This window comes from Plectropomus leopardus, chromosome 17 (assembly GCF_026936395.1).
Source record: "Plectropomus leopardus strain MGB_pleo_1.0 chromosome 17, ASM2693639v1, whole genome shotgun sequence".
NCBI lineage: Eukaryota > Metazoa > Chordata > Actinopteri > Perciformes > Serranidae > Plectropomus > Plectropomus leopardus.
In genome coordinates this window covers 2,865,161-2,887,701 of record NC_142192.1, presented here as the reverse complement: position 1 = coordinate 2,887,701, position 22,541 = coordinate 2,865,161, and the positions used below count along the sequence as shown (strand labels likewise).

General features: G+C 38.1%; 1 protein-coding gene across 6 annotated transcripts in view; it reads left to right on the top strand.

The window, feature by feature from the left end:
- Positions 1 to 18,748, top strand: part of trioa (trio Rho guanine nucleotide exchange factor a) — a 127,046-nt gene extending 108,298 nt beyond the window's left edge. For 3 of the 6 annotated variants that reach the window (XM_088090519.1, XM_088090521.1, XM_088090517.1), the window contains 19 exons: positions 117 to 220; positions 316 to 385; positions 472 to 561; positions 645 to 737; positions 2,462 to 2,512; positions 3,033 to 3,110; positions 3,250 to 3,441; positions 7,320 to 7,500; positions 8,044 to 8,310; positions 8,400 to 8,902; positions 9,725 to 9,972; positions 10,456 to 10,597; positions 10,695 to 10,722; positions 11,818 to 11,980; positions 12,215 to 12,336; positions 12,425 to 12,500; positions 14,831 to 15,031; positions 15,134 to 15,272; positions 16,159 to 18,748. In XM_088090519.1, coding sequence (XP_087946645.1) covers positions 117 to 220; positions 316 to 385; positions 472 to 561; positions 645 to 737; positions 2,462 to 2,512; positions 3,033 to 3,110; positions 3,250 to 3,441; positions 7,320 to 7,500; positions 8,044 to 8,310; positions 8,400 to 8,902; positions 9,725 to 9,972; positions 10,456 to 10,597; positions 10,695 to 10,722; positions 11,818 to 11,980; positions 12,215 to 12,336; positions 12,425 to 12,500; positions 14,831 to 15,031; positions 15,134 to 15,272; positions 16,159 to 16,707 — 3,297 coding nt within the window. In that variant the 3' untranslated portion in view covers positions 16,708 to 18,748. The remainder of the gene's footprint in view (positions 1 to 116; positions 221 to 315; positions 386 to 471; positions 562 to 644; positions 738 to 2,461; positions 2,513 to 3,032; positions 3,111 to 3,249; positions 3,442 to 7,319; positions 7,501 to 8,043; positions 8,311 to 8,399; positions 8,903 to 9,724; positions 9,973 to 10,455; positions 10,598 to 10,694; positions 10,723 to 11,817; positions 11,981 to 12,214; positions 12,337 to 12,424; positions 12,501 to 14,830; positions 15,032 to 15,133; positions 15,273 to 16,158) is intronic. The other 3 variants (XM_088090522.1, XM_088090518.1, XM_088090520.1) reach the window with 2 other exon arrangements.
- Positions 18,749 to 22,541: the final 3,793 nt, after the last annotated feature.

Below are 22,541 nucleotides of genomic sequence, written 5' to 3'. Positions count from 1 at the left end.
TATTATTTTGACCAGAATTTTCAAATGTCACTGAAAGTATTAGAATGAATGTGCTGAACTTTACAGACTCTGTGTTGTAAATTTGTGTCACTGTGTTTGTGTGCCTCCATCATTAGGGCTACATGAGCCGGATGAAGGAGGAGGGCGTCCCAGATGACATGAAGGGAAAGGACAAAATTGTGTTTGGCAACATTCACCAGATCTATGACTGGCACAAAGAGTATGTGACGCACACATCTGCAGAATACAGAGCTTTTCCTGCTCACACTCAGCAGCACAGTAGCTTACTGCCCTCTCTGTCTCTGCCTGCTTTAGTTTCTTCCTTGGGGAATTGGAGAAGTGTTTGGAGGACCCTGACAAACTGGGACCACTCTTTCTCAAACAGGTTCGTCCACTGTGCATCTCCAGCTTCATTTGTCCATGCTTGAGTACTTTGATCATGTTGTAACTGTGCGTGCTGTCTGCATGCAGGAACGCAGACTGAACATGTATGTAGTGTACTGCCAGAACAAGCCCAAGTCGGAGCACATCGTCTCAGAGTACATCGACACCTACTTTGAGGTATGAGCCCATTATTTGACCTGCTTAGACACATGTGCATGGAGCTGTCAGGCTCTCAGGTAACCTGAACTTTGACTGTGCAGGACATGAAGCAGCGGCTGGGACACAGGCTGCAGATCACAGACCTGCTCATCAAGCCAGTCCAGAGGATCATGAAGTACCAGCTGCTGCTCAAGGTGAGTCTGTTACTTTACAACAGAGGGCGCCAAAGCTTCAGCTGCAGCTCATACTCCTTTAGCTTCACATCCTAAAGGGATAGTTCACCCAAAATTGAAAAGCCAGTCACCCTCATGCTGATTGAAAGTCAGATGAAGTTTTGTAGTCTACGAAACGCTACCAGAGGTTCACGGAGCTGGTGAAGGGATTGAGGGCCAGAGTCTGCGCAGTAGTGATGGAGGAGTTACTGCCAAAACACATGTCTGGTGGAAAACTCCCTTTTTTGTATAACTGAATAACTCATTTAAACCAAGCTTATCATAAAAAGATCACTTGAACAAACATCAGGGTGATGAGAACTACCTTCAGTGTCAGAAACAATCTTTGGGAAAAATGTATTTGGTGTGTACTTTGAGTTTTTAGTTTATTGGCCTATGTCCCATTCACTAACATGGAGGGGTGGGCTTTATGATCTATACTGTAGTCAAACACCAGGGGGTGATCCTGACTGAAAAGCTTCACTTATGTTGAACAAGTCATGTTGAAAAAATAAAATAAAAGCACAAAATGTCTCCATACTGCTCGTAATCCAAGTGTCCTGAAGCCCTGACGAGCCAAGTTGTTTTGAAAAACATTGCTGGTGTCATGTTTTTAGCCTTGTAGTCTGAAGCTCCTAGTGTGGGAGCCACTTTCACATTTGTGTGACATAAGGACTTGTTGCTCACTGCTAAATCCACATTGCTTTCTCTGTGTCTGTGTGTTTTTGTTCTTTGTTTTTTGGGGGACGGTTTGACTGTAAAACATCACCTGACTTTCCATCGGCATGAGGATAAGTAGATAATGACTCCACTCTGAGCAAAGGAAAAACAACTTAAAAATGGGCAAGGCAATAACATTTTTAACCTTCAGGCAGAGTGTAAACCTTTGCCGCTTCACGTCTTGTGAGAAAATATGCTGCAGCTAAATGTGTCCCCTCAACACAGTATATAAACATAGTTCCTGCTTGTTATAATAAACATTGTTCCAGTGTGACGAAGCACAAAAACAAATCAATTTTTATGAAAATAATTTGCATGAATAATATGTGTAAATAAACATCAAATAATGACATAAATTATAATTATGGCAGTTAAAGTGTTATTGTCACATATTGCATTAGATAATTTCTGCAGACTAGGGTCCATTAACATCCCTTGAATGACATAAATTGAGTGTAAAGATGACACTCTTGTGGAAAAATGCCATTCTTACAGAAATCTCAAAATGTGTTTGATGCCTAATCTCAGCAGAGGTTTTTTTGTTGTGTTCCTCAGGGTCTTGATGTCTTCATGTGGTACTTTGGAGGGATTTTTGACCATTTTTATCAATTCTCCAGGCGTCAGAAGTGCTTAAACAAATTTTTTTTTATAACAAATGGTATCAGCCCGAGAAATACTGAGAATGCGAATGCCATCATATATTTACATCATAATGTTTTAAACCCTTATACACTCTAAACTGTTAAGTTTGAACAGGTGCTTAAACAAAACACAATGTTTATTACAGATTGATGACTAGAAAACTTTGACACACTGTGCTGAGCTGCATCTTAAATTAATCTTCAGGTTCTAAGCTTTGTGATGATGCATGTTGACCTTCTGTCAGCTCCTAAAGATCCCCTAACAAGGCAAAAGTGAGTCTGTGGTTGATCTCCAAGGGTTAAAAGTATATATTTTTGAGTTTTTATTTTTTTTTTCTGTTTTAGGATTTCCTGAAGCACTCTAAAAAGTCTGGGCTGGAGTCGATGGAATTAGAGGTAAGATGATGAGATAGCACTTCTTTTTTTCACTCAAATATTAACACAAATATTTGTGAAACTGACATGTAAGTTATGACAGAAAAACAACCCAAAGACAAAAGCTAAAAAAAAAAACACAAACTGATAGGTACAAATACATTTTTACATTCTTGAAACTGATTGATTATTGTTTCAGTCTAGTTTCGTCGTTTTGAGTCCCCATGATTGTTAGCCATTGGTCCTTCGTTTACTCCAGTTCCTAGTGAGAGCTTTCTTGCTATTATCACTGGCAGCAATATTTTCTTTAGAGGATTCACATAGATAAAGCACCAAACAACTGTATCTCATATCCTAGTTTTTGCTTTAGCTCCTTACATATCATTTCCCAAAATACAATTATTTTCTCATACCAAAAAACATTAGAAAGGTCTATATCAAAAGATCCGCAGTCTGACAGAGATAGCACTTGTTGATCAGTTCATATTAAGCCAAACATGTTTTGTCCCATGAACCCTTTGGTCCTGTGTGCCTCTTACAGAAAGCAGTGGAGGTCATGTGCATCGTGCCAAAAAGGTGTAACGATATGATGAATGTTGGCCGGCTCCAGGGATTTGATGTAAGAATGAGAGCGACGCCACACTCGCCAACAACACGTTCTTCACAGCACGTTGCCTCATCAACAAAAACTTTATCTCAGGTCATTGCAGTGTGCCATGCTGATCTTCCTGTTTCCATCTCCTCATGTCCGTCTCCAGGGAAAGATCGTGGCTCAGGGCCGCCTGTTGCTGCAGGACACGTTTATGGTTTCTGACCCGGAGGGCAGCGTGCTCGGCCGGATGAAGGAGAGGAGAGTCTTCCTTTTTGAGCAGGTGGTCATCTTTAGCGAGCCCCTCGACAAGAAGAAAGGTTTCTCCCTGCCAGGCTTCCTTTACAAGAACAGCATCAAGGTGAGAGCCTCTTTTTCTCAATCACATCTTTATTGACATTTAAAAAAACATCAAAGAAGTCATTAATACAGACTACTCCAGAGCCAGGGCTGATCTTTGGATGAAAACATAGAGCACAAGTAAACAGTTTTCACAGCTTACGTATTGTTTGAGTCCTAAATGGTTTTTTATGTACTGTTGAGTTTCAATCTTTTAAACACTAGAAATAAAGATAAAGAATGGCTAAATGTGGATTTATGAATGTGATACTTTGTCAGAATGATCACCAGATTAATTATATCCAATTCTTAATGTTTCGTCTTATTGTAGAAACCAAACATTACATTTTCCCTGTGAACAGAAAATTCAGTCAGTGTTATCAACAGTCTACCAGGATACATCTTCCAAAAATAGCTTAGTGTAGAAACGTCACCAAAACAGGTGCAGCATGGTTTCTGGATACATTTTTCAAATAAAGCAGCTCACAAAGATTTCTTTTTCTCTAAAATCTAAGAAGATAATGGCTTGCAGAATTTGTGTATGATTTTGAAAAAAAAAAACAAAACTTTACGGTATTAGTAAGGAGAAATTAGTATTGAAGATTCTAAATAATTTTCCAGTTCAAGTTATCAACAAAACTAGACCAACAGGTGTATTAATAAGATATTTTTGACATAATTAACATATTTAACTGTTATTCCTTAAAATAGCAGTCAAACAGATTTTACCCACTGAGGTTGCCTTTGGGTCAAGTGTTGGTAAAAAATAGGGGTCTTTCTGACCCTTTTAGGAGAATTTGAATTCCATATTACTGTTGAACCAGTTTTCATAGTATAGGGATTTATTGTTAAACAGTGTGCAGATTATTCCAGATGAAACATTTTTGGGGGGAGAAATTATGTTTGTAAATCAAAGGCCACACTAAAAGCATCTGTCTGTGGGGGGAGGTTTTCTATTTCATAATCACACTAAAGAACAAATTCAAGGCCTCCAATAACACACATGCAGTGCTGTGAAAAAGTATTTCCCCCTTAACGATTACTTGTTTTTTTGCATATTTGTCACACTTAAATGTTTCAGATTATCAAACTAATTTCAGTATCAGACAAAGATAGCCTGAGTAAATACAAAACGCAGTTTTTAAATGATGATTTTATTTAGTAAGGGAAAAAGGCTATCCAAACCAACCTAGCCCTATGTGAAAAAGTAATTGCCCCCCGCCTTGTTAAATCATGAATTAACTGTGAATAACCACATTTTTGGCAAGCTGAGTTCAATTTCATTAGCCACACCCAGGCCAGCTGACTGCCAGACCTGTAGAATCAAGAAATCACTTAAATAGAACCTGTCTGACAACATTAAGTAGGCTAAATGATCTCAAAAAGCAACACATCATGCAGCGATCTAAAGAAATTCAAAAACAGATGAGAAACAAAGTCATTGACACCTTTCAGACTGGAAAGGGTTACAAAGCCATTTCTAGGGCTTTGGGACTCCAGCGAACCACAGCGAGAGCCTTTATCCACAAATGGAGAAAACATGGAACAGTGGTGAACCGTCCCAGAACAATATCTAAAGCACTTCAGGCCTCACTTGCCCCAGTTAAGGTCAGTGTTCATGATTCGACAATAAGAAAGAGACTGGGCAAAAATGGCATCCATTGGAAAGTTCCAAGGCAAAAACCACTCGTCTCACATTTGCCCACAAACATCTTGATGATCCCCAAGGCTTTTGGTAAAATACTCTGTGGACTAATGAGACAAAAGTGGAACATTTTGGAAGGTGTGCGTCCCATTACATCTGGCGTAAAACTAACACAGTATTTCAGAAAAAGAACATCATACCAACAGTCAAACATAGTGGTGGTAGTGCGATGGTCTGGGGCTGCTTTGCTGCTTCAGGACCTGGACGACTTGCAATAATTGATGGAACCATGAATTCTGCTCTCTACCATAAAATCCTGAAGAAGAATGAAATGAAGGTTATGGAGTGGCCTAGTCAAAGTCCAGACTTAAATCCAATTGAGATGCTGTGGCATGGCCTTAAACAGGCCACTCATGCTCGAAAACCCTCCAATGTGGCTGAATTGAAACTATTATACAAAGAAGAGTGGGCCAACATTCCTCCACAGCGATGTGAAAGACTCATTGCCACTTACCGTTAACACTTAATTGCAGTTGTTGCCGCCAAGGGTGGCACAGCCAGTTATTAGGTTTAGGGGGCAATTACTTTTTCTCATGGGTGATATAGGTTTTGAATAATTCTTTACCTTCAATAAATGGAATGGTCATTTAAAAGCTACATTTTTGTTCACTCTCATTGACTTTTTCTTAAATTGAAGTTTATTTGATGATCTGAAATATCAAATAAAAAGCAAAAACAGAAGAAATCCATAAGGGGGCAAATACTTTTTCCCATCACTGTATATCAGGAGGAAGGATGAGCACCATTACATCATCAGTGAAGGGCCTGCAGCTCCCTCTGCTGGACAAACTGTAGCTGGTGAAAGTTTTATAAACTTGTTTGGTCGGGTAATTTTAAGTCAGTCACATTTTCTTTTTGTGAAAAATGATTGTTTTGTTTTGCAACATGGACAGAATCTCTGTTGTTGTTTATTTGAGCTTTTATTTTAAGATGTAGCTTCTTTAACCCCTTAGAGCCCGCTTTAATATTACACAAACTCGTATTGCTCTGCGCCCAAAATACGCTTTTCAAAATCAAATCAAACTTTAAAAAATATTATATTATGATATTATTTTCTCCTTTCATTCACTTTATTTTTTTAACAAACATTAGTCCTAATAATAAATATCAAATTTTCAAATATTTTAGCCCTTTAAATGCCAGGTTTTTGTCATGATGCTACTATGTTTTTGGATGAAAATAAAAAACAAAAATGATTTATTTTCAGTATACTACATGCTAAGTATATATTTTTCTTTTGATTATCACAGCCTGGGGTATGTCAATAATAAGCAGCAACATTGATGTTTATACGTTTTAGTTTTTTTTGCAGATCCAAATACTCTCACTCAGACTGCCCTGCACACAACCAAAATGCTCTCTTCAAAATCAGGCTATAAAAAAATTATACTGACAAATATTATAATGTCTACTTTCATTAAGTTTATTTTTTTAACCAACATCAGTCCTAATCATGAATATCAAATATTTATCAATTTTCACCCTCCAAATGCTATTTTTTCACGATTTCATGATTTTTTTTAGATTAAAAAACTGCAATAAATGAATATTAATAGTACATGCAAGGTATATTTTTGGGTTGTTTTTTTTGATGATGACAGTCTGGGATATGTCAGTGATTAGCAGCAACACTGATTGTGACAGTGCACCTAGTGGAAATAATGTATATTTTTGCCATATGCCAAATATGGTCAAAATGATGTCATCAGGTGAAAAACAGAAAAAATGACAAATCCCAAGTCAAAAGTCCAGAATGACACCTAGAAATAATTCAATGCATGTTTTATGAATTGATGGCTATGGGATCAAAAATGTCAGTTTGAATGAGTTTTAATGGAGCAATTTTTTTTTTACCTTAACAGTCTGAATGTAAAAATTTGATTGTAACAGTGTATTTTAGACTTTTTGTAGGAGCTGAGCTGGAAATCCACAGATTAAACAAAAATACACAATCTTGACAAAATGTATGCCATATGCATAAGCGCAGCCAAAATAATCAAAAAATTCAGAATGAAAAGCATGTAAAATGCACCAAACAGTCCCTAAGGGTTAACAGATACTTTATTGAAGTCCTAAATGTTTACTTTGAAGATTAAGATCGATAAAGTCATTAATACACTTATTCCCACAACGGCTAAAGCGAATTATTTCCGCACTGACTGATGTGTAATGATATACCCGCTCTCTCCCTGTAGGTGAGCTGTCTGGGGTTAGAGGAGAGTATGGAGGGTGATCCCTGCAAGTTCATCCTCACCTCTCGGGCGACCAACGGCACCGTGGAGTCCTTTGTGCTTCACTCCTCTCACCCAGGGGTGCGTGAGGTCTGGACCCTTCAGATCAGCCAGATACTAGAGAGCCAACGCAACTTCCTTAATGGTAAGCTGAAACAAACACACACACACACACACACACACACACACACACACAGAGCCTGTTAAGTCCTGGCTCTGTAGCAAGCTTGATAGTCACGTTAGTGGTTGTGTCAGTGGAGCCAGAGAGCTCGCTGTCAGCGGAATACGACACGTCTCCTTCCATTGAGCAAAATTATGGATGGTCGTTCAACACGTCCAACATGACATACAATGTGTAAGTCACAGAGCTCTTAGTGCACTTTCACCAAAGCAACCATCACATCCTGCACTGATGATGACGTCCGTGTCGGAGACGCATCATGATGCATTAGCTTTTATATGACCAAACGTGTGGTGGAATGTGTCCCAGACCACCCGGGTAACTGTTTTGAGTGACTGCATCTAAAAAGCGTTTTGGTAGCATGCATACCTGTTCTTAGTGCTGTCCAGCTGTGATCAGATGAGAAACATGTTGATTTCAGGTGTGAACAGGCTGAAAGAGAACAAGTGTCACAGCAGAACGTGTTTGCTACATGGCCATTCTTGTTTCTTTCGTACCTTCTCACAGCTCTAACCTCACCAATAGAGTATCAGAGGAACCATGTGGGTGCGAGTGGAGGGCCCTGTGTGTCCAGCCTGGGGGCCCCGGGTGGAGGCAGCAGTGGGTCCAGTGCGGCCCCTGGAGTCGGAGGGGGAAGCTCCCAGGGTAGCTCCATCCCTCTAGGGCCTCAAGGTGGCTCTCGTCGACCCTCCAGGATCCCCCAGCCGTCCCGCCTGCCCCAGCCCCTCCGTCACCACCCTGGGGCCGACTCCGACGGCCCCAACAAGATGTCAGGTATGAACCGTCTATATGTGTACAATAAATCTGCTTTGTCAAAATGAAAGATTTGACTGAGGTGTGAGTTTTGCTCACTTATGATCCAGGTTCGTCCCCTTGTCCTGTCCCCCCACTCCCTCCAGGGGGTAGCCCGCAGGGCAAGCGCCCCATCCAGACTCCAGAGGACCAAGCACAGACCCCCACTCCTGCCAGCGCTGTAGCCCCTATTCCTCGTGCCACAGTGGGGCCCCTGCCCTCTACACCCACTTCCAAACCACGGCCAGGAGCCGTGTCCCCTATGGCCCCCCCCATGGCCACTCCTGCCTTCGGCAAGGACGGCCTCCCTCCTCCCCCTCCCAGCCCCGGCCAGAAGTCTGGATCTGGATTCTGGAGCTCTATGCCGGGCTCTCCAGCCAGCCGGCCTGGCTCGTTCACCTTCCCAGGGGAGGCGGGAGACACCCCGGTCCGTCAGAACTCGAACCAGATCCAGACCGGCTCTGGATCTGGGAGCCAAACCCACAGACACTCCACGCACAGCAAGGAAGCCGACCGCATGAGTACGTGCTCATCGGCCAGCGAGCAATCCATCCAGTCCACCCAGAGTAATGGGGTAAGACTACTTCCTGCTGCCCAGCACACCGACTAACACCCAGGCAGAGCGGCGCCTGGTCTGTCCTGTCTGTCTCCTGTCCTGCTGCAGCCAGTGCTACTAATATGTCCCCTGTTACACTTCACTGCTCTTCAACATCATCCTCTCTCGCTCTCTGAAGACAATCTTTAGCCAAAGTCTCTGCTGCCGGCACGTTTTTTTAGGTTCAGCAGCTCTCTATAGTGGACCTCAGTCAGCTCTTGAGTGATTCCTTTTCGAGGCTGTCTCTAGATTTCTCAACTCTAACAAAGCTTCTACTAACCCCTGACTTCCTCCTGGCCGTCCTTCACCTCCAGCTGTCTTTATGGTGTGTTATTGAAATGTACTCTTACTGCAACTAACCTCTGACGTTTGTGGTTCTCCTACAAACGTACCGGACAGAGATCCTCTCATTCAAGCTAACGTTCCTCCTCTCGTCTTTGCCTGGAGCTGCAGAGCAAAGACGAGTCAAATGGAAATCTTCATCTTCTTCCCTCTTTTCTTCACGCAGTAGTTTATTTTTTTCCAAGAGAAAATAATGAATCACTGTTTCTGCACTTCACTCTAATCCTTTCCGAAGACTTTTATCAAGTGGACAATAATCAAATGTCTATTTCCTGTGTTTGTCCTCTGCTTTGACTTTCTCTGTCACTTGTCTTTATAAAAAGCATTTGGAATTAACTTAAAAATCTGAATGAGCTAAAACTGACCACGTTGTAATTTAAGATTTTCCATTTTATCACAGTGATCGTGTGAGTTTGTCCCTGCAGTTGTGCTGACGTGTGTGTTTCCTCTCTGCTGCAGAGTGAAAGTAGCAGCAGCAGTAGTGTATCCACCATGTTGGTGACCCAGGACTACATGGCCTTGAAGGAGGATGAGATCAGCGTCAGTCAGGGCGAGGTGGTCCAGATCTTGGCCAGCAACCAGCAGAACATGTTTCTGGTGTTCAGGGCGGCTACGGAGCAGGGCCCCGCCGCCGAGGGCTGGATCCCCGGATTTGTGCTGGGACACACCTCAGCCATCGTCCCTGATTGCCCCGAAGGATCCGTCAAGTAAGAGTTTAGATACATTAGAGAGACCAGCAGCAGTTTCACATACTGGCAAACACACGTGATGTTTTAGTGAGCTTAATGCTGTCACTGTACACTTTACTCCACTGGTTCCCACCAACATTGGGGCCCTGGTCCCTTTTCGGGTTGCTCAAGCTTCACAGGCCTTGTTGATTTTAAGGGGTGTGATAAACTCTAATGATAATGATGGAAAGATGTGGATATACAGTCTATAGGCTAAAGTGTGAACACAAAGGGGACTGAGACCCCATCAGAGTTGAGTCCTCTTTGAAATGACCTGACAATGTGAACACAAAAGAACTGAATCCCTTTTCTGTTGTTCTGTCCACTTTTTGGTCCACTTTGAGAGGACTGAGTTTGGTTCATTTAAAGAGGACTAGTGCAAACACCCTAAAACCTGTGCTCTCATCTACTTGTTCAAAAGCTCAACAGATTGATTTGACTCGATCCATTTCGTTGTCCCAGTAGGAAGTCTTCATCCTGGCACACGTCCCTGCGCATCCGCAAAAAGTCTGAGAAGAAGGAGAAGGAGGCAAAAAAAGATGCCAAGCTGGAAAACGGTTACAGGAAGTCCAGAGAAGGTCTGGCCAACAAAGTTTCTGTGAAGGTGAGTTGTTTTTTTACATCTGAGGAGACTCTAGTGCTGCGTTCAAGTCACGCTTTTTGCTTTTCTTGCTCTGACCTGCTTTGTTCTTTCTTTTCAGCTTCTAAATCCAAACTACATCTATGACGGTAAGTGTTTCCTGGTGGAATTGTTTCCTATTTAACCCTTTAAAATCTGGAACATCATCACTTTTCTTATGCTGCTTTCATTGGGCTCTCACAAGTATTTACACCAGGGCTGTCAAACAATTAATTTCTTAAATCGCGATGAATCGTTTTCAGTTTTATCATTTTGCATTAGAAAACAGTGATGATGTCTGTATTGACAAGGTAAAGCAGTTCTTACTTCTTGAGGTCAGAGGTCAAGGGACTCCAGTTGATTGGCTGTGCCGTTTTTCCATCACTAAAATTTAGCCTGAATTTAGAGCATTTAAGCCTCCTAACTGGGAAGCTAACATGACCTGGTTGGTACCACGACACCACTTAAGCTGTAAAACTTAGGTACGTTGGCCAGCAATTAAAGTAATAATAAAAAATGCAGTGTTATGTACAGACCCTTACAGCATTGCGATTAGCGCATTAGTCGACAGCCCCATTTTGAACCTTTGAACCCTGTATAACAGCCGTTTTTCGGCAATATTCAACAACTAAATATAATTAGAAATAAATAATCAAATAAATATGCCAAACAGAACAACAATAAACAAAATATACTAAAAAACACTATGAACAACTAAACTACTGACAAATAGCTCCAACAGCCACAGCAAATTGGTGTGATGTCTTAACAAATTTGGGAAACGGCAATCAGCAACATGGTAAGAATTGTTCATTGAACTGCAAAAAAATCATAAATTTAGAAAGTTATGTTCAAAAAGCTCTGGAAAAATGTCGAGTGTAAAAGAAAAAAGCCAATAGAAAACTGTATTTATTATTATTTTAAGCACTTTTCCCAGGCCATTTCCCTGTTTTTACTTTTTGTCCCAATTTAAGGTAGTTTGCTGATCATTTTTGGGTCATTTCCTCTTTCCTTGTTCATTGCCTCTATATGTTTTTGAAAGAAATCAAGCCAGGTCGCTCTGGTTTCAAAGGGTTAAAGATAAACAAAAGATATAACAAAGATGATTCCATATTTTATTAAAAGCACTGCTTTAAACAATCGGCGCTGTATTTTGGATATCATCTCAGCATTTGACAGGAATTAACTTCTGTTTTTTTTCCCAGTTCCCCCAGAGTTCCTTGTACCTCTGAGTGATGTGACATGTGACAACGGAGAGAGCGTCACCCTCAGGTGTAAAGTCTGTGGTCGACCCCGAGCCGCTGTCACCTGGAAGGGACCCAACCAGAGCAACCTCACCAACAATGGACGCTTCAGCATCGCCTATAGGTTAGAAAACACACACACACACACACACACACACACACACACACTGCTGAGTGTACTTCGATGTTGGAGAAGAATTGTTGCTAAAGCTCCATCACACTACACTTTAGTTTTATATTGCATGACACTGCAGACGGTCACCTGTTGGAGGTGGCACAGCTAAACTGTTTGAAAAGAATTCTGGACCGCAAGAGTGAAAAATTTGGAATTAAATGTGAATGAATTTGTTGATTTCAGTGATACGGGTGAAGCAACGCTGCGAATCATTGGCGTGGCCTCTGAGGATGATGGCGTTTACACTTGCGTTGCCACGAACGAGCTTGGCAGCGTAACGTCATCTGCTAGCCTCAGAGTGTTAGGTGAGAACAAACTAAATCCACAGTGTCAGTCATGTGACCACGCTGGTGCCCACTGTGGACAGGAAGTGATTGTTATGTGTCTCAGCAGTGTCCACTGATGGGATCAGAGTGAGCTGGAAGGACAACTTTGAGTCTCACTACGCTGAGGTGGTTGAACTGGGCAGGTAAGGGACTCACCTTTTTTATGACTACACATTTGGCAGTCAGGGTTTTCTTTCCAATATGTGAAATAATTTATTTAACTTGTAAAATGCGTAAAAAATAGACATTTTTATGACATACTTTACTGTTTTTTTTTCCATAACAAAAAAACGCATAACATTCAAAGACTAGTTCGCTAAAATTGTAGTGTGTCGTCCAAATTAGCATTAAAAAGTCACAGTGCAGTATGTTGACTCCAATAGCATAAAAACATCATAGTATTTACTCTCGTCGAAAATAGCATATAAAAGTCATAGTATAGATCCATAGATTTACTAAAATATGACTTTTATATTTGGACAACATGCTGCACTATGACGTTTTTATTATTTTTTGGGGATGAGCTACTGCTCTATGACTTTTTTTATGCTATTTCAGACAACCTACCATTCTATGATTGTTCTTAAGGTTATTTTGGAAGACATAATGTACTATGACGTCTTTATGATATGACGTTTTCATGCTATTTTGGACGACATAATATACTGTCTTTGTTACGCTACTTTTGACAACACACTGACATTTTTTGGATTTTTTAAATCAATATACTATAATGCAATTTTTTTATGCTTTTTTCTTTTCGACAACATGCTATTCGATTACTTTTTTATGCTATTTTGAAATAAATATCGCACAGTGATGTTTCTATGTGTTTTTCAGCAGCACACTATAATATAACTATCTTTTGCTATTTTGGACGACATACTATTCTATGACTTCTTTATGCTGTTTCAGATGACTTATGTATTTGATCAACATACTATACTATGACTTTTATATGCTATTTCAGTCAACATATTGTACTATGACTTTTTAATGCTATTTTGGACGACATACTGCTAAGATTTCTTTTGATCGACATTCTATATAATGAATTTTTATGCTTTTACAATACTATGACATTTTTGTATTATTGGACAACATACTGTACTAGGAATTTTTTTTAAATAAAGCAACATACTACACTATGAATTTTATACGCTATTTTGGACAACGTACTATGTCGTTTTTATGCTATTTTAGTCAGCAAACTAGTCTTTGAATTTTGGGGGAAATATTTCAGGGGAAATACTGTAACTATGACAACATACTATAATATTACTTATTTATGTGCTTTTTGGACAACATACTGTACTACACCTTTGTTATGTTATTTTGGAAGACATACCACACTGTGGCGTTTTAATGCTTTTTCAACGAGATGCTTTAATATGACTTTTTAATATATTTTTATACTATGTTATTACATTTTTACACTTTTGGATGACAATATACTATGTCTTTGTTATGCTACTTTTGACGACATACTGTGACATTTTTATGCAGTTTTGGAAGACATACTATTCTGTCACTTTAATGGTATTTTGGGCGGCATGCTATACTATGGTGGGGTTTTTTTTTTGCTTTTTTGGACGATACAAAATTCTATGACGTTTTACACTATTTTGGACAGAATACTATATAAAATACTGATTAAATCACAATAAATCACTCAGTGTGCGGTGGTCTACTTTTTCTTGTACTATGACCTTGTTCTGCTATTTTGGAAGACATATCTCCCTATGGCGTTTTAATGCGTTTGTCAAAGAAATACGATAACTTCTTAATGCCATTTTGGACAACATAATGTTCCGTGACTTTTTTATGCTATTTTAGTCAACATACTGCGCTATGACGTTTTTATGCTTTTTTGAACAAAATGCAATGCCTTTTTTTTTTTTTTTTACTGTGACCCACTGTAGTATGACATTTTGACAAACTGTATTATGGCATTTTGTTGGCACTTTTTTATTTTTGTTTTTTCTTAAACATACTTCACTGACATTTCAATTATGACCCATTATTTTTTAAATTCTATACTAAGATTCTTATTATAGCGTATTATACAATGACTTTTTTTGACATATGGCTATTTTTTGGCATTCTATACTACGATTTAATTTTTACATACTATGATTTCTTTTTTGGACATATACTAGGACACTGATATGCCAGATGTGTTTTTGACATAGTATATTAACACGTTGTTTTATACTGAGGTTTTATTTTGACGTGTCATACTAGTTATACTATGACTTTTTTTTTTTGTGTGTGTGTTTTACAGACTATAATATGATGTTTCTTTTGATGTACTACAGTAGGCCTTTTTTGGCATACTTTATTTTTACACACTACTAAGACATTTTTCTTGTAAAATATATAAAATATATATATACTATGACTTTTTTTCCATACTATATATTATGGTAGGGAAATCCAACCTCTTAATGTCTGTTTTCCTTCCTCTCCCCAGGGGTCGTTTCTCAGTCGTCAAGCGTTGTGACCAGCGGGGCACCAAGCGTACCGTAGCGGTCAAACAGGTGAACAAGAAGCTGATGAGGAGGGACCGGGTGACTCAGGAACTCAATCTGCTCCAGAGGCTCCAGCACCCCCACATAGTCAGCCTGATAGACACGTATGAAACCCCCTGCAGCTACGCCCTCATCCTGGAGATGTGAGTACAGACCAAAAACATCACATTAAAAACATGTTACATTAAGTCTTTGATTCAAACTTTCATTTTCAAAGTTTCATCTGATGGACTTTTGTGTTTCAGGGTTGACCAAGGCCGTCTCCTGGACTACATTGTTAGCTGGGGGAATCTGACGGAGGAGAAAGTGGCCTGCTACCTAAGGGATGTTTTAGAAGCTTTACACTATCTGCATAACTGCAGGATTGTGCATTTGGACGTAAAAGTAAGTAGTCTAACCTTTATGTTTTTAATCACTGTGCTTGATATTCCAAATTTGTTGTTACCCTTACAGCTCATTGAAACAATGTTTCATTCCTCCTGAAAACTGATCGAGATAAAAGCAATAGTCTCATGTATACCTGTGTTCCTTTGGTGTGTCTTAGAGTAAAGTATGCAAGTAAATGTCTGTTTTTCATTAAATATGGAATTAACAATAATGGATGCCAATTACTTTTCTCAGTGTTAAGTTATTTCAGAGAAAATTGTGGGTTCTTCCATTGTCTTGGAAGGGTACCAACAAATTTGTCCACATCTGTAGCTGCACATAGCAGTACTATATGAATGCACAGATTGTACACTTCAGAGATCATACCGTCACATAATCTCCCAGAAAGCCACGTTATTTTCAACAAGACATAATGAGGTGTTAATTAGTGAGCTTGAGAGATGCTGTCAGTGGATTTGTGTTACCTGAAAGATGTAGCAGTATCAAGGATAATTGTTATTTTGTTTTTTAAACTTTGTTTAAAAAAGTGACCAATAAATCTACCTTCTAACTAACTAGATCACTAGCAGAACTAACTAAGATGGTTTTGGGGAGTTTAATTTTGTGTCTGTGCAGTTTGAATCAAATGTATTTTACTTTGAGTTACTGAGGCAATGAAGCTAACAGTCTTATTTCAGTGAAAGAGAGAAACTTGAATTCAGGAGGCGTATGGTGTTTTTTCTTTTGTTTTAATAAGGAAAACAAGTGTGAGAATATATACTAATCCTAATATACCACCATAAACCTGGATGGTATGAATCGGATACCGCCCAAGCCTAGACTGTAGTAATTAAGAGGAATCAAGCTGAGCTGACTAATGTTGACCCTGCGATGTGTTTGGCAGCCTGAGAACCTGCTGGTGGCCCACAGCTCCAGCGGCCAGCCAACGGTCAAACTCACCGACTTTGGAGATGCGGTCCAGCTCAACAGTGCCCACTACGTCCACCCTCTGCTGGGCAGCCCTGAGTTTGCCTCCCCGGAGTTAGTCCTTGGAGAGCCCGTGTCGCTGACCTCTGACCTCTGGAGCCTGGGCGTGGTGACCTATGTGCTGCTGAGCGGCGCCTCCCCCTTCCTCGACGAGAGCGCCGAGGAGACCTGCCTCAACATCTGCCGGCTGGACTTCAGCTTCCCCAGGGACTACTTCCATGGCGTCAGCCAGGCGGCCCGGGACTTCATCTGCCTGCTCCTGAGGACCGACCCCAGCAGGAGGCCTCCGGCTGGGCTCTGCCTCCAGGAGCCGTGGCTGCAGGCGGGGCTGGCTGACAGAGCGGAGGGCTGCCTGGACACCTCCCGCCTCATCTCCTTCATAGACAGGAGGAAACATCAGACTGATGCCCGCGCCATCGGAGGAGTCAGGAGCTTCATCCAAAGTCGGCTTCAGCCCCGAGTTTGAAGAGTCGGAACGAAGCCTCCATCCACGCCGTTCTGTAGGCTGCAGGTTCCTCGAGGATGGTCTGGATGGAACAGGAAGGAGAAATAATGAATGCTGATCTTATCCTCTTTCACAGAATGTTGATTTACTAAAGTCCTGTAGTCCTTTCACCAATTACACTGAGACCTGTTGAGGTCTGAGCCAATCAGAGCCCAGAGAACAGAGTTCTCACCAATCATGTCAATTAATGGATGCCCTTGCCTACTGCTGCTTGCTGGTTTCAACTCAAAACAGATTTTGTAGTTAAGTGAACAAAAATCTAAAAAAAAAAATAATAAAAACATTATGAAGTAATTTATTTTCCTTTGCAAGAGTTAAAGCTGATCAGAAGAGCCGAATGATCGAGCCTTGACACCACTGCACAGACGCAGAGCTTTCAGTAGAAAGTGATGCCAACGAATCAAGCAACGGCGCCAGGAGCAAACTGCCCAGACATCGTGTGTTTTTGCTCGTTTACACTAAAACTGTCACTCAAAGACTTTTGAGAAGCAGCCCTTTCTTATAGAAACAATGTACACAAAGGAAAAATACCGTCTCTATGTTTCCAAGAAAAAAATAAGAATTGTAGAAACTGCTCATCAGTGAAAAGCTGCTGTGCTGCTCTGGACTCTGTGGAGACAGTGACTGAGCATCTTGACTTTATTGAGACATTTATACGTCCGATCAGAGCTTTTTGATGGCTGCGCTTCTATAATGTACCTAATCTAAGATACCATGATGACCATGTCGCGAATAACAATGCTGCACTGTCCAATCTGAGAAGAAACGATAGACATCCATCCTTTGCTTTTCCTAGAACAAAACTTGTGTTGCGCAGATCTGAGATGTTTAAGCCTTACCTTGTATATAGACTTCTGCCTTCTCCCCCCTCACATTCACTGAGGACTCCTGCTTCTGGACGGCAGGACAAGACAGCGCTGACTGCCAGTCAGATGGGAGTGAATGTGGAGGCAGAGGAAGACTAATTACTGTAAATGCACTCATTGTATGTTATGTTTGATTATCATGTGCAATGTTGCGGCTTTAACATTTTATGCAACTATTTATGAAGACATCTGTTGTATCTGTAATAAATCTAGAGAAAAGCATGTACTTGGTACTGCAAGCACTGCTGGTAGTTTGTGTTTATTTGATCTCTGAGTGTAAGGACTTCTGGGCCAGGCCACGGTAGAGGTCACAACCTACAATCATTTCTGTTTGATCAAAAATTATTTAACACTTTTTGTACTGTATGCCTCCGTAGTATTGGTACACCAAAGTCGCTTTAGCTTTATAGTACTTAATAAAAAATATTTTATTGTGACTATGTTTCACTCGAGTTAGGTAAGATTATGACCACGTGGAATGACTGTTTACACGAGTTAAACACTACCTTGGAGGATACACAATTAGTTTTAGTCTTGCGCCTTTTCTTAAAGAGACAGGATTAAAAAGTATGTATTCTTCATAGAGTATTGCCATTTCATTTCATTTCAGTGGGAGATTTTTGTACATCATTTACTAAATGGTGATCTAACTTTATGTACAGATACTTGTTGCCAAAATATTTCTTCCATGAATTCCGGTTCCGTGTTTAAAAAAAAAAGAGGATTGGTTTGGATTTGAGTTGAGTTCTTTCTTGGAAATTAAAAAGATAGTGTTGGTATAACCACTTAACTCTACATTAATCCAATGTGGATTTAGGACGTGTCACGTTAAAAGTGATTCTATGAGGAGCAGAGATCACAGTCCTCTGTTACTTTTATTTATTTGAAAGGTGTGCACAGGCCGCTCAACAAGGAAACGTGGACTGGATACCTCACTTTAGGTTTTTTTTGTGTTTTTCATTGTCTTTTTTGTCATGTTTGTTTCATTTGTTTCATAAATTACATGTTTGCTATTTGTTTTTATGGTTTTTATTTTTGCATGTATATTTCTTTGTACAGATCATACATACTGTCCTTTGTAAATATTCTCATTTTGCCATCAGTTATTTGGAAATTAAACATAATGAACACATGTACCCTGTTTGAAATTGGTTTATTAAGGTTTATTATTATTAAGTTTTGGGTTTTTTTGTCGTTTGAATAACTGCATTTGAATATATTTAAACGTGATATGAGTTTTGCAGGGTTTTTGAAAGACAGACTATGCTATGTCGTTTTTTTATGTTTTTGGCCGACATACAATTACCTTCTCTTTTTTTTTTTTTTTTTAATTTTAGATGACATTCTTTTTAGTTTTTATTGACATACTATACTATATGTTTTCTATGATGTTTTGACGCCATACTGTACTATGATGTTTTTTTATTATTTTTGGACAATATACTAAACTATGACGTTTTTTATTATTTTTTGGAGGTAATATTATACTATGACATCTTTTGATGAGTTTTAGACAACGTATTATATCATGGTGGGTCATATGATTTTTGGACAACATGCTATACTATGAGGTTTTTTTTAATTAGTTTTTAGACGACATAATATGCCATAACATTTGATGACATACTAAGCTGTATTTTATATCTTTGGAGGAAATACTATACTATGAAGTTTATTATTTTTGGACAATATACTAAAGTATTATATTTTGTATCATTTTTGATGATATGCTATACCTTGATTTTTGATGGATTTTAATATGACGTACTTCACTATGTCGTTTTTTCTTTTAATTTTTGGACATCATACTATATTATGACATTTTTTAGGACTTTTGGAAGACATTTTACTATGAGATTTTTTTAATGACTTTGGAGGACATACTGTTCCATAATATGTTCAATTATTTTTGACGACTTGCTTTACTAAACAGTTTTTATTTTTAATTTTGGAAGAAATACTATAGTATGATACTTTTTATGATTTTTGGACACATTTATTTATGAGTTTTAGACGAAATACTATTCTATGTCATTCTGTATCATTTTGGATTTCATACCGTATTATGTTGTTTTTAATGATTTTTGGAAGACGTAATACTATAATGTTTTTGATGATTTTTGGACATTATACTGTACTATGATTTTTTTATGATTTTTGAAAGACAGTATACAATGTTGTTTTTTATGAGTTTTTGACATCATAATACGTTATGCAATTTATGATTTTTGGACAAAATACTATTCCAAGATGGGTTTTTTCGTTTTGTTTTTTATCACAATTTTTAAGTGTTTTTGGACAATATACTATACCATGATATTTTCCATGAGTTTAGACGATATTGTATATTATGGATTTAGTTATAATTTTTGAAGAGAAAATATACCATTTCATTTTTTATCATTTTTGGACAACATACTATGCCATGATGTTTTGTTTTGTTTTGTTTTTTTTGGTCAACATGGTATACTATAATTTTTTTTTAAAATTATTTTTAGATGAGATGTTATTCTATGACAATTTTTAATGAGTTTAAGATGATGCTATGACATTTTTGGAATGAATTGAATTTTTGGAAGAAATACTAAACTTTTTTATGAATTTTGAAAGTGAAACTATACTATGACATTTTTAAAAAATATATTTTTAAAGACATCCTATTCTATGTTGTTATTTATTATTTTTGGACGACATAGTATAGTATGTTGTCCAACAACATGATAAATGACAAGAGTATGATGTGTCTTTCAAAAAGTATAAAAAGCGTAATAATATATTATGATGTCTATAATGATTACTGATGATATTTTATACCAAGAGCCGTTTTTGTGGGGTTTTTTGTTCATTCTTTGGTGAAATACTTTATGATGATGTTTTTCTGTTTCTGGCCAGTATTCTATACAATGAGGTTTTTTATGTGTTTTAGACGACATAACATACGATGACTTTTTATGATTTTTCGCTGACATACTTTTCTATGTTGTTTTTTTTTATGGCTTTTAGATATTATACTGTACTTTAACGTTTTTTATGATTTTTGGAAGACATACTTTATTTGTTATTTTTATTCTAGTGTGACTTTTTTTTCACTTTTTTCCCAATTTTTTTTCAACATGCTTCAGTTTTGTCAGTGTGTTACGGTGTGATTTCTTTTGACATATTATACTATTACTTTTTGTCACTTTTTTCCGACAAACTACACCATTGCTTTTTTCAACATGCTACAGACTACCTTTGTTTTTTCAGTTTTGCCAACATGTTACACTGATTATACTTTACTATGACTTTATTCGACATGCTACAGAAAGACATTTTTCGAGTTGTTTCAACATGTTGATTAGACTATGATTTTTTTTTCTGACCAGATATACTTTAACTTTTTTTCGATACACTATACTGTGACTTTTTTAATCAGTTTTTTTTACCTGCTATACTAGGGCTTTTTTCCACGTTATACCATTACTTTTTTTGACATGCTATAAAATTACTTTTTTTCGAGGTGCTTTACTATGACTTTTTTCAACATGCCATACTATTTGTCCAGGTTTTTTTTCAACATTCTATATTAGGACTTTTATATAGCAAGTCTAAAAAGTAATAACTTTTTACGATATACTATGACATTTTTTATCTGACATGCTATGACATTTTTGCATTATACACTATGACTTTTTCCATTTTTTTACCAACATGCTATACTATGACTTTTCTATCTGACATGCTTTACTATGACTTTTTTTGATATGCTATGACATATTAGACTTTTGTCAGTTTTTTTGACATACTGTACTATGACTTTTTTTTCGACATGCTACAGTAATGGTTTTTTCTGTTTTTTCAACATGTCATAGTAATACTTTTTTCCCCCCCGACATGCTATACTATCAATTTCTTTTACACTTTTGACTTTTTTTTCTTCAATTTTTCAACATGCTATACCATGACTTAATTTTAAAAGGCTATACTATGACTACTTGATGTACTATACTAGGATTTTTTCAACATGCTATACTATGACTTTTTTTCAACATATTATACTATGATTCTGACAGTTTTTTTTTTTTATGACTTATGTCAATGACTTTTATCTGACATGGTATACTATGCCTTTTTTTATTTAAGGGGGCAACATGTAGCAAAGGGCCAAGGCCGGAATTGAACCCGCGGCCGCTGTGGCGAGGACACAGCCTCTGTAGATGGGGCACCGCTCTATCCACTTATCCACAACTGACTTTTTTGGCATGCTATACTATGACTTTTTTTATCAGTTTTTTTCGACATGTTATACTATGACTTTTTTTTGACACACTGTACTATTACTTTTTTTAATTGGCTACAGTATACATTTTTAAAATTTGTATAACGTGATGCTACGACTTTTTTTGACATGCTGTACTATGATTTTTTTCCAAAGTGCTATATTAAGACTTTTTTTTGACTTATTATACAATGACTTTTTGTCAGTTTTTTTTTTCAACATGCTATACTCCATCCCTCCATCCATCCATGCTATAAAATGACTTTTTTATCTGACATGCTTTACTATGGCTGTCTTTTGCCATCCTTTCTTTCAGTTTTGTCACCGTGCTTTACTTTGACTTTTTATTTTTCAGTTTTTTGAAACATTATACTTTGACATTTTTAATTTTTTTTTCCATATTATACTATGACTTTTTTCAGCTTACTATGCTACAACATGTTACGCTGTGACTTTGTTTATGTTTTTTGGGGGATACTATATTAAGACTTTTTTTTCCCAAAATGCTGTAGTGTGACTTTTTTTCCAGACATGTATAACTGTGACTTTTTTCTCAGACATGTATGACTGTGACATTTTTAAATGTCTTCACCACTCTATATTAAGACTTTTTTTTGACTTACCATACTATGACTGCTATTCTATGGCTTCTTTTAAGGTTTTCAACATGA